Source organism: Phyllostomus discolor, chromosome 3 (genome assembly GCF_004126475.2).
Source record: "Phyllostomus discolor isolate MPI-MPIP mPhyDis1 chromosome 3, mPhyDis1.pri.v3, whole genome shotgun sequence".
Lineage (NCBI taxonomy): Eukaryota > Metazoa > Chordata > Mammalia > Chiroptera > Phyllostomidae > Phyllostomus > Phyllostomus discolor.
In genome coordinates, this window is record NC_040905.2 from 183907208 (window position 1) to 183919843 (window position 12636).

Genomic DNA, 12636 nt, shown 5'->3' on the forward strand with positions numbered 1-12636 from the left:
GATTTGTTCACTATACATTACAGAGAGAGAACTCTAAGGCTTTACCAACTGGAATAAACTTTTGTGGAATTGCTTATAGGATGCTGTAAAAAAAGTCCCATAACATGTTTCCTTTTCACAAACAGCCACCCTGTGGAATCAGATTTACCTGTGTAACCTCTGAGGCAGTTGGCCCTGCATCTGGTCCTCTGAGATTCTCAGGTGAGAGCAACCAGGGAAAAGAGCCATCAGAACTTCCCCAACATCACTGGGCAAAATGTTTGCGGAATACCAAGTTTCGCACAGCAGCCTTCACGTCCTTGTTCCTCAGGCTGTAGATGATGGGGTTGAGCATGGGGGTCACCACCCCATAGAAGAGGGAGATAAACTTGTCTGAAAGGTCCTGTTTGTCTGCTCCCAGTGGGTCCTTGGATTTCGGTTTCCCGTACATGAACAGGATGGTCCCGTAGAAGACAACCACAACTGTGAGGTGGGCAGAGCAGGTGGAGAAGGCCTTTTTCCTCCCCTCGGCCGAGGGGATCCTCAGGATGGTAGTAATGATGAACACATAGGAGAAAGAGATGAACAGAACTGGGACCCCCAGGAAGATCACATTGGCCACTGTCATGCTGATCACATTGATGGAGATGTCAGCACAGGCCAACTTCAGGACAGCCAGGATCTCACAGGTGAAGTGGTTGATGATGTTGTCCCCACAGAAGGGCAGTCGCATTGCTAGGGATGTCTGCACCATGGCAGTGCAGCTTCCAGCTGCCCAGGAGCCGGCAGCCATGGGCACGTAGGCAGACTTGCTCATGATCTCCGGATACCTAAGGGGGTTGCAGATGGCCATGTAACGATCAAACGCCATCATGCCCAGAAGCACACACTCTGTGGCTCCCATGGCAAAGGAGAGGAACATCTGCACGGCACAGCCTGAGAAGGAGATGCTTTTCCTGGGGGTCAGGAAGCAGTCAAGGATGAGGGGGACTGAGGAGGTGGTGTAGCAGATGTCCAGGAAGGAGAGGTTCCCCAGGAAGAAGTACATGGGTGTGTGCAGGCGGGAGTCAAGGACGGTCACCAGGATGAGGACCCCATTGCCCAGCAGGATCACCAGGTACATCAGCAGGATCAGTACAAACAATGTGCTCACCAGCGTTGGGTGGGCGGAGAGGCCCAGGAGAATGAACCCCACCACCGGGGAGGTCTGGTTGGACCTGTCCATTGTGCATCTACTGTCACCTGCAGGAACTCAGAGAGCCAGCTTCATGGTTCTCTGACGCCCAAAGTGGCCAGAAAGCAAGTGAGGAAACTCACTTTGCTGAGCAGCTGGAGAACCACTCTGGCAACGTGGGTGGTTCTCTTTGTTGTTCTAAGTAAAATGCAGAGAATTACATTAAAACCTACTTGAGATATTTGGCTATCCCGTAGAAATGTTTGAAATGTCACCTGGTTGGATTCAACATTCCTAATCACAGATAGGAATTACACATTTACTTTAAGTTATGCCACGTGTAGCTGATTCCTTTTAATCAATTTTGTGAGAAGCGTTCTATTTCATTTGTAGTTTTTTCCCTTTGGAACATAAACCTGGTTGAACTGACTGGCTTTCATCCTAAATTCCCAACCATTTCCCTCTCCGGGCACTTTTGGATATGACTTTCCTCCTCTTTCTCAGTTCTCTCAGATGGCGTACAGGCCCCTGAGCTCTTCATTCGCTCCTGCCTTCACTCACCTCCCAAACTCCTCTGGAGCAACTGCCAGAAGAACTGGCCTCCGCCCATCCCTCCACGTTTGGGGATCCTTAAGTCCCCTGTCTTCTCTGGGCCTCGCTTCCCTACTAATACTTTGGAATGGGTTATTTTTAGCAGTATTCCATCCCAGGGCCCAAGCGACCTGATGGATGTCTCATTTTCGGACTTTCTGTCATACCACTGAGGTGTCTTTTCCCTTTCCCTTCAAGTTACCCCTCACGCCATGTGGTCTCAAGGGATGAAGCCAGCAACAGGGCTGGGACCACAAGCGTGTACACATTCTTTTAAAAGTGCTCTCTTACCTTTTCCTGGTAAATAGGTGGATCCAGAAGGTTACTTCTCTGAAAGTACAGAGTCTAAAAGTACACAATCTGGTCTGAAGTAGCAGTCGGAGGAGTTACAGCCTGAAATGGGTGAAAGTAAGTTTTCTTGCCCTTGGATGAAATCCTTGTAGGACCGTCTATTGTGTACCTGAAGCCACTTAAAAACTGCCTTGCTATTGGGATTATATGAGTCTCCGAAGTAATTTAAAGTTTAGAAACGAAAGTGACAAAGTTCAGAAACTTTATACACTCGGGATTATGTTCCCAAGATCCAATTTATTCTGAAGTCCCTCCAGAAATTCTCCCCCCTCCCTCACTAAGAATCCATCCTGCTGTGCTACTGGACGCACCAGAGAAGAAGGGTCATTCCGGTGCTGCCAGAATGAACGCCAACCCCCGCCCCCCCCATCAGTGACAGCTCTCACCCGGCGCCTGTGAGAGGCTCATAGATGTGAGAGGACATGACACCCCAGCCCAGGACAAACTCCTGGAGCTCAGGAGTGCCCTTGGCCATTTCCACATTCAGGATCTCAAGGGCTGGAAAGAAGCAGGTGACCGGAAGGTGCCCTCTTGTCTGTGTCCCACCCTATAGATTCTGAACCCCTACCATAGGCCAGGCCTTTCAAGGGCATTGGGAGGGTCATAAATGAGCCTGGTCTGGGCTCCTCCTAGGAGACTTTCACAGCAGCTGTGGACTTGCAGAAGGCCCATTGATCGCAGAAGTGATGTCCTGTTGTCTGCGTCTTTATTACCTGTGTATGCACGAGTACCCCATAGCTGTGCTTCTGTGAAAGCAGGGCTGGTTCCCTCCACTGGGATTTGTGTCCTCCACCTCCAAGATCCCAGTGGAGAGCTCTGACCACCCAGGCAGCAGACCGAAGCTTCTTCAACCAGGAACACTGTTTTCTGAGATGCTATAGTTTCTCAGCCGCATCCTAGTTTCCCCCTTCTGTTCAATACCAGTACTGGAGATGATGGGTGGCACATGTTAAGCTCTTGTTCCACAGATGTCCTTAGTGTCCAAAAGGAACCTGCCCAGTGTCGGGAACAAATAAAAGCCTTGGGTGATCCCTCCCACTTCTTTCACAAGTGACACACACCTGCCACGTGCATCAGCTTCTAAAAATCTTACAATCGAGTACATGCCACACTCACGGTCGTGAATCATTATACCTTGCATTGATTTTTTTTTCTTCTGTGAAATATAAGGAAGAGTGTAAAAACTATATGTGTAATATTTAAGGAAAAATGATAAAATACATGTCACGTACCACCATAGGTTAAGAATTTGAATGTTCCAGTGCCTTAGAATCCCCTCTTATTTCTCACCCCAATTACAGTCTCTCTGTTTTTTCCAGAGGTAATCACTATACCGACTTCTACAGAAATCATTTTATTTTAGGCCAGACTTAATGGTTCTTACCTTACCCCACGATCCCTGTACTCTGATGATTCAAACACTGGCCTCTAGGTGCTGCTGTGAAGAGATTTTGTCAATGTAATTAAAGTCCAAAGTCAGCTGCCTTCAAGAATATATTATCCAAATGGGCCAGACCCAGTTAGATTAGCCCTTTAAAGCAGAGAGTTTTCTCTGGCTAATAGCAGAGGTAGAAGACAGATAGATTCAAAGCATGGGGAAGTATTTCACCCACAATTTCTGGTTATAGGGATGGGGGTGGGGACCATGGCAAGGATAATTATTCCGAGAAGCTGAGAGTGACTCCTGCCAATAACCAGCAAGGAAACCAGGACCGTAGACCAATAGCCCCCACCCCCCAAACTGAAATCTGCCAACAATCTGAATTTTCTGGGAGCCCACCCAGACTTCTCCCTTACAGAACTATCAGGCAATAACTGGATGTTGTTGTAAGCTGCTAGTTTTATGGCAGTTTGTTATGCAGCAATAAAAAAGTCAATGTATGCTCTCTTAATTTTCTTCATAGTTTCACCACCTACAAATGTATCTTTGTATAATGCATGTTCCATTTTATAAAACTTAATAACAATTATAAGCCTAGTTTTTGATGTAAAGGAAAAAACTGCCACTATCTGGGGGAAGACTCACCTGAGAATACAAACTTAGGGTTGTCGCCCCTTCAGGGGAAGGCAGGCATGGCTGTCGTGTGGCCAGACACGAGACCCCTGGTGGAAACACCCTCAGAGGAAGCGGTTGCTATATGTGTTCTGCTGCTAAGCTCTCACTGTGCTTATTTCCCACTCTAGGGACAGGGCAAAGTGGAATATGTATATGGGGTGAAGTGAGTGTCCTCAGCCAATGCAAGCAGCGAGCCATGGAGAGAGAAGAGGGAGTTTTTATCAGTGCGTGGTCGAGATAGGGCAAGTACAGGAAAGAATGTCAGAGGGAAAACCAGTGTCCCAGCTCAGAGGCAGCCAGGAGGAAGGAGTTCTCTCTTAGCCTCTTTGTTCTATTCAGGCCTTCAACTGATGGGTGACGCCCACCCACCTGGAGCAGGAGAATCTGTTTTATTCAGTCCATCAATTCAGGTGTTAATCTCATCCAGAAAGACCCTCACAGATACACCCAGAATATGGTTTGACCCAATATCTGGGCACCCCATGGCCCAGTCAAGTATAAAATTAACCACCCTGGTGTGGTATGGAATTCCAGGAACTTACTGGAAATCATCTTCCCTCTGAATGTGAAGGCCCTGCTGGTGCAAAGTCAGAAGCCTTTCCAACTCTCGAACCTTTGTAATGAGGGTTGTTTCCTCCTTGGAAGGACACAGTTCCCAGGCTCTCAACGGCGCCGTTGTCCCTCAGTCCGGAGAGCTGTTGTTTTACCCCTGCAGGAAGCAAACCTTTTGTTGGGGTAGACATGGGACAGTTGGCCAATGTTATGGAACGAGGGAGGGGTTTAGGGACTGTGTTTTTAAATATATTTTTCATTGAATCCTTCTTGTTTTAGTAGTGCCCCTTCTCCCCGGTCCCAAAGGTGACTTCCACTATGTTAGAAATCTGGTTGTTGCCCAGCCCTCCTGTAAGAGGGTGCAGCCAGGGGTCCAAGAGAAGGATTTGTATTGGGGTCCAGAACTCAGGGTGTCCAGGAAATATTAAAAATATGGGATGTCCTCACCCCTACCCGTCTGAACTGGGGGATGGGACACAGGGAGCAGGGCCACTAAGAGTTGTTTTGCAGAGCAACAGTTTTGCAGATAACCTCTAGAACGGTCATTTAACATATCCATAACCTATAACTGGTTTCATAGATATGTTAAATAGCTCTGGCCTTGCTTTGAGCCAGTGAGGTGGGAGTGACTTCTACCCATAATGTAACTGGGAGGCAACTCCCCCTGGTTACAGAGCCTGCGTCAGAGCTTGGAGATGATTGGCTCCATGCCTGCCCAGACTTACTATGGCAGCCCAGAAAAGCTGGAAAAACATGGGGATGCTGGCAAGTGTAGTCAATTGTGGGAGGAGTCGGAAATGGGGCTGCAGAGGAAGATTAGCGCTGGGATTTAAACCCAGGCTTGGCAGCCATGACAAGAATCACCACACGGCTCTGACAGAGAACCATGTGGCTTTGGGGCTCCCTTTGCCATGCAGCTTAGGAAGCCAGAAAGCAAGATGTAGCAGTGATGCACAGCTCTTTCTTAGCAGTTTGGAAGAATGCAGGAGAGATGCTGCGGGAAGGCAAGGGGTGAAAGGACACTTGCTGGTGAGCCATGAGAAGGTGCCACATGATTTTGGATTGAGAACTAGAAACCCCGGCAACACAACTGATGGTGCTGGGAACTGAGGGAGGCCTGCCAGCTGAGCACGGGTTACTGGGAAGAACCAGGGGCTGCCTGAGCCACAGACTTCCATTTCTTTTCCTGAGATATGGTACCCCGGACTGGGCGACGTGGGGAAGGAAGTACTGTTTGTGTTTGTGGGTGTTTTAAGGGACTTTGGGATTTTAATGAAGACATTAAAATGAGCCATTACTCTTAAGTCTGTATAACTTGAATAAATAATCCCTTTTCACCAATCTCTAACATGGAGAGCCCTGGTGATGGGCAAGGTGAACCTAGTGCAGGGGAACCCCAGGAGAAGGGGGATCCATTCGGTAACATTGTGCTACCCCTTCTCTGGTGGCCAATCAAGGAAAATCATGGGAGACCACATGTGCAGTAGCTTTAGAGTAATACAACTACTTGTACATGTGCAATAAAAGTCCGCCAAAACTAGCCAGGAAGGATCCACCTGTAAGAATAAAATCCCTCCAGCCCATGAGGTCAATCTCTCTGCTTGGAGTTGGCCTGCTCTCATTTTCTCTGCTGCAAACTCTGTGTTCGGTTCAATTCTTTGTCCTGATCACTAAGAACCTGGTTACCTGTGCCCACCTGTGACACTCCTAGTTTCTGGTTTAGGACTTGGTTCTATCAAGTTCACTATGGAAATGACTACTCATCCATACATTTTTCCACCCTTTAAAATGTTATCATTCTGATGTTTCCCTTCTTCCTTTTAACCTTGTGGATTTTTGTCATTGCAAAAATTAAACAAAACAAAAAACACACCCTACTTTATTGTAGTTTTTGTGGGTTTCGGGAAGGAGCAAAATCAGATGTATGTGTTCAGTCCTCCTTTATGCCTCAGTCCCAATTCCATGCAGTTTCTAATGTCCTTTTTTGTTTTCTTATTTATTTTAGTTAATGTTTCTTGTCTGTTTCTCTCCTGCTGGGACGTAAGCTTCACAGAGGCAGGGCTTCTTCCTGTGTTGTTCACAGATGAATCCTATGTGTAAAAATAGGGCCTGATGCACAGCAGACACTTAATGAATAGTTGCTGAATGAATGACTGAATGAATGAATGTTTGATCCACGCCTGTTTTCTTCTTTGCCCCATGTTAGCTCTTCTTTTTCTGTTTTATCTTCTCTTTACCTCATCGATTTTAATTTCTAGTTTTGTACACATTTTAGGATGTGTATAACATTAGTACAGTAAAATATTTATATGCTTTATAAACAAACCGAACTGTAAGGAAGCATGACTTTAAAACGCAGCAGGCCCTTGACCCCAGGTACCTAGGCTACAACACAAATGCTGGGATAATCTGGGATTCGTTTCAAAATAATCCAGCAGAGGGCGAAGTAATCCATGAAGGTGTGGATGAACACAATTGGCCATGAGCAGACCACTGTTGGATTTGAGAGATTAATACCAAAGGATTCATTTTATTTGTCCACTTTTCTATAGGTTTTAATTTGCCCATAAAACAAAAGAAATATGACTCCTCCAAGTCATAGCTCATTCATGTATTGCAGCCTCTACTTCTTATTCACGTGAGTTCAGTTCTCTTTATGCATCCGATTTGTCATCTCTGCAGACCAGCTTTCTCTCTCTTACAAGGCACATGGCCACATCAGTTCTGGATTTATATGGTTCCTCAGTTCAAGAGTCCTATGCCAGCTAACAAGGGTCTCTATATCCAAATCCCAAATTCCTTGGAGAAAAACTATGATTATCCAAATTTTGGGTAAGAGTCTAATCTGTGGTCAGGAGCAGGGGTATGACCATCCTTTCACTGGGTGTTGGGGAGGAGACATTCTGCCTCGGGCAGGGCTTCCTAGCTCATGTGCCCCAGGCTCCCGATATGCCCAGCTCAGACCACTAAGTAGGACATGTGGTGACCTAAGTCCCCAGGTGAATTGCTTCTAGCCATTTATAGACTCATCTACTTACCCCAGGGTGCCATTCAAATCCCATTATTTTCTACATATTATACCAAGAAAAAGATTGGGAAATATTGAACTAGGGAGGTGGGCAGTGTGGGAGTGGTAGGCAGATGCCCAGGAAGTTATCTACACAGTATAAAACAGATTATAACCGTATAAATAGAATCTAACCAAGGTCTGTTTCCAAAGCTTCCATTGCTAATGCTACGCTATACTGCATTACCCAACCATTCGATGTGATTTTTGCTAAGTATTTCCAGTGTTCATAGATTACATAAAAAGAACACGTGTTACTTGAGCATTGGAGTAATTGGTGCAGGGGAAAGCTGTTTATATCCCTCATCAATCAGACATTGGATACAGGCTGCCCTAAGGAAGGGGTATGACGTTGGGAGATCAGCTTTCTCTTAGCTAAGAGCCTTCTTTAGCCAATTCCTGATGATGACTGACAGCTGAAGGCCGTCTACTGGCAGTAATTTCAGTCAGCGCTGGAACACCTTCAGTCCTGTAGGGAAACCTGGGTGGGATAAGACATAGTTTTCCAAGTCAAAACTAGTGAAATGAAATATGTGGAAAAGGAATTTTTTTCTGCAGGTACGCTTCATTTTTAAGCCAGTTCTTGACTTGTAAAGGCTAGAAATAATGTCATCTTCTCCATGGTGAGCTAGAAGTGCATAGAATGACTTCATGCTTAATAGGGAAGGCGAAGTCACACCACGTGGGACAGATAATGCTGTCTCTGAAACGGTGAATCAGGAATGTGCCCCACGTGCTCACCCTTACCGGCTGAGACTACTTTAGAGCCCACACAGGCAGGGACCAGTGTGCATGTTTCTGCCAACATGAGCAGGAGAGCTCCGTAGGGCAAAAGAGAGAGTTTCTAGCTATATCTCAGGCAGGAGGAACCCCAGTCACCTAAGCAAGCCAGGAAGAGAGCTTTTTTTTTTCTTTTTTCACTAAAATGTTTTGATTCTCAGGAAAAACAAAATGGTTATCCAATTGTAAGGAAAAATAAATGTTCAAAGTTCTCTGCTTCACAAATTTTGCCCTTTTTAATTTCACTACTAGCTGAGATCCTCACACATTTTATAACAGTGGGGAATTGTAATTTACCCCACCATTCTTTTGACATTGCTTCTGTAAATGCTTACTCTGGCTACGAGGCAGCTTATAAATAAACAGCGTGTTTGCATAAGGCTCCAAAAGATACAGTCTCTGAACTGCAGTCATTCCAGCTCTGGGAGTTTTGCTGACCTTCAACCATAAAACCAGGATGTCTCACCCCAGACCGTCACTTGACCAGTTTTGAGGTCCTTGTCTGAATGGACTGTGCTGGTCTGCATGCAGAGAACTTTCCATCCCCCTCACCTTGATCTCTTTGTTCTGCTTTTCCCCTCCCTCCGTACAAAAACCTCTGCCTGCACTGAGATGTTAAGATGCTTTTTGAGGCATGAACCTGCCATCTTCTCAGGTTGCTGGCACCTCAAATCAAACCACTTTCCTTCTCACCAGCACCCACCTGTCTCACAAATTTGACTTTCATGGTAACAGGCAGCCAAACCTGTGGGATCATTTTTCCCAGTTTCAATTTTCCCTCTGGACCTCTTGTCCAGGTACCTTACTTCACCTTCTGCGGGTCTTCCTATTCTGGCTCCTGCTGTGGCACCCTGCTCTGCTCTGTCCCAGTAGGCCCATTCTCTAACTCTCCAGGCTATAGAAACTGACTCTGTGCTTAAACAAAGCTTACTGAGGGCAGAGAAAAAGAAACCTTAAACCTGGATGGAACTAATGAATTCCAGCTATGAATGTTCCCAGGCCTAGATGCTCCACATGTGTGTTACAGAATCCAGCTAACTTGCCTTCAGAGGAAATGCCTGACGATGGTTTCATCTTCTACATGGTTTCAACTTCTCTGAGTCTCAGGGAAAGGGAGAAGGCCAGCTTTATTTTCCTCTCCACATTTAGCCCTGCCTCCAAGAAAAATAAAATTTGAAGATGTGCCATTTTATCCATAATAAAGATAATCTTTTATACTGTTTTGTCATGAAGTTTTGCCCCACACTATCTCCAAAGTAGGATTTTGAATCTTTTTTTTTTAAGATTTTATTTATTTATTTTTAGAGAGGGAAGGGAGAGGGAGAGAGAGAGAGAGAGAGAGAGAGAGAGAGAGAGAGAGAGAGAAACATCAATGTGCAGTTGCTGGGGGTTATGGCCTGCAACCCAGGAATGTGCCCTGGCTGGGAATCGAACCTGGGACACTTTGGTTCCCAGCCCGTGCTCAATCCACTGAGCTACACCAGCCAGGGTGGATTTTGAATCTTTATGTAACACAAAGGTACACTAAACTGTTTTTTCTCCAAAACAAAGGAGCAACCTGCTCACAAAGGTGAACTAAGACTTGCTCAGAAGATTCCACTTCCATTCTCTCAGGTCAATTTCCCATCAGGTTTTAGGTTTTATTGTTTACAAAAATAGGCCCAGTAACAGCTACAATTCTCCATTACATGTATAATTTGATTTTCTGGTGATTACTCTTTACATGTATATTCTTTGGGAGATTGGTATGTGAAGGAAGCCAAGAGTCACAGAACAACAGGGACGTCTGTTCTCCAAACATCAATGAGTGAAGTGTTTCTGATTCACCAGGTTCCTCACAGCAGCCTTCACGTCCTTGTTCCTCAGGCTGTAGATGATGGGGTTGAGCATGGGGGTCACCACCCCGTAGAAGAGGGAGATGAGTTTGTCTGAAAGATCCTGTTTGTCTGCTCCCAGTGGGTCCTTGGATTTCGGTTTCCCGTACATGAAAAATAAGGTCCCGTAGAAGATGACCACGACCGTGAGGTGGGCAGAGCAGGTGGAGAAGGCCTTTTTCCTCCCCTCGGCCGAGGGGATCCTCAGGATGGTAGTAATGATGAACACATAGGAGAAAGAGATGAACAGAACTGGGGCCCCCAGGAAGATCACATTGGTCACCCCCATGCTGATCACATTGATGGAGATGTCAGCACAAGCCAACTTCAGGACAGCCAGGATCTCACAGGTGAAGTGGTTGATGATGTTGTCCCCACAGAAGGGCAGCCGAATTGTCAAGATTGTGTGCACCACAGAAGCAGCACCACCAACAGCCCAGGAGCCGGCAGCCATGGGCACGTAGGCAGCCTTGCTCATGACAATGGGGTACCTCAGGGGGTTGCAGATGGCCACGTAGCGATCAAATGCCATCATGCTCAGGAGCACACACTCTGTCCCTGCCATGGCAAAGGAGAGAAACATCTGCACAGCACAGGCTGAGAAGGAGATGGTTTCCCTGGGGGTCACAAAGCCATCCAGGACCAGAGGGACTGAGGAGGTGGTGTAGCAGATGTCCAGGAAGGAGAGGTTCCCCAGGAAGAAGTACATGGGTGTGTGCAGGTGAGAGTCAAGGAGGGTCACCAGGATGAGGACCCCGTTGCCCAGCAGGATCACCAGGTACATCAGCAGGATGAGCACAAAGAATATTTTCTCCAGCGTTGGGTGGGCGGAGAGGCCCAGGAGAATAAATTCTGTCATGGAGGCTGTCTTGTTGGCACTTTCCATGGTAGGTCTCCTCTTTCAACTGAAGAAAATACTGAGATTTAAACTTAACATTCATTACCTCACGTAGGTACAGGCCATCGGGTCTTTGAGTTCAGTCAGGCTGAGTGATTAGAAAACAGTTCTGAAAGCCCATAGTCTCCATTTCTTTCCAAGGAAAAGAAGCAATAGGGTGTCAAATGTACAAAGTTGAAAATGGTGATTCTGATAATTTAATGTCTTTAGTCAGAGACAAGACACATAATGCATTCATTTTAGTGATTCTACATCTTATATGGCAATTTCTCCCTAAAATTCTATCGTAAAAAGGACTTTAAGTTTGCTGCATGTTCTTCCACTGTGCAGGTACTAGTGATATGATTAGTTGTGAATGCTTAGTTTATTTCTTCTCTCCAGATGATTCTCACAGAAAACACACTCTCATTGTTCCCAATATCTCCTTTCTCATGGTCAGCACCAGCTCCAGGGCTTTCCTTCCTTCCATCCACCCATCCACCCATCCACCCATCCACCCATCCACCCACCCATCCATCCATCCGTCCATCCGTCCATCTTTTTGTCTGTGTCTGAACATCCACCCACCAAAACACTTATTAATCACCCAGTATGTAGGTATGACCATTCCTTTGAGGAACAAGGGGGACTCATGGCCTAGGCTTAAGTGGACTCACAGTCTGGCAGGGAGGAGAAGCAGCAGAGTTTAGGAAAGGCCAGAGCATCTAAAAGGGCATTTGGGGTATTGGTGGGAATAGGGATCATGGAAGGCCTCTTTGGAGTTATAGAATGCAGCTAGGATTTTAAGGACAAAAGGAGACTGGACATGGAGAGATAGAAGGGTCTAAAGAGGAGAGGTCTCCATGGTAACTCTGCTCTGCAAATGCTGATAGGTCCTTAATAGTTTGAATGTGATGTTCCAATAAGATGGACAGGACAAGCTCCAACAACCCACAGCGGATCACAGCTTCTGGAAACCTAGTTCTCTTAGGTAACTAAAGCAGCGCTTTTTTATTTATCATCTTACTGGCTAACCTTCCCTCTGGATTAGTGTCCACACAAGTATTAGTGGACATTAATAGTCCTTGAATCTTTAGGCTAAGCTGCTTAGGTATGCCACCCAGACTAATATCCTGTCAGTAATTATGCTCCCCAAGTAATCTAGTCCCACACTCACTCCCATTCTAGATCTTTCTCTGCACCATACTGAAGCATAGCTTTTTGGTTTGGGTTTGATATCTTCTAACAATAAAGAATATACATTACCAAACAGTGTACTCCATTATTTGCAGAGCTCTGGAGTATTAGACAATTCCTTGTATTGAACCAGGCAGG

General features: G+C 46.0%; 2 protein-coding genes across 2 annotated transcripts; both read right to left on the reverse strand.

The window, feature by feature from the left end:
• LOC114502983 (olfactory receptor 13C7-like) lies at positions 1-1305 on the reverse strand. Its single transcript, XM_028520299.2, has one exon. The coding sequence runs from the start codon at positions 1202-1204 to the stop codon at positions 245-247; it is 960 nt and encodes a 319-aa protein (XP_028376100.1). The 5' UTR covers positions 1205-1305; the 3' UTR covers positions 1-244.
• An 8934-nt stretch (positions 1306-10239) lies between these two features.
• Positions 10240-11451, reverse strand: LOC114490424 (olfactory receptor 13C7). The gene has a single exon (XM_028504377.2). The coding sequence runs from the start codon at positions 11308-11310 to the stop codon at positions 10351-10353; it is 960 nt and encodes a 319-aa protein (XP_028360178.1). The 5' UTR covers positions 11311-11451; the 3' UTR covers positions 10240-10350.
• Between the last annotated feature and the right edge of the window lie 1185 nt (positions 11452-12636).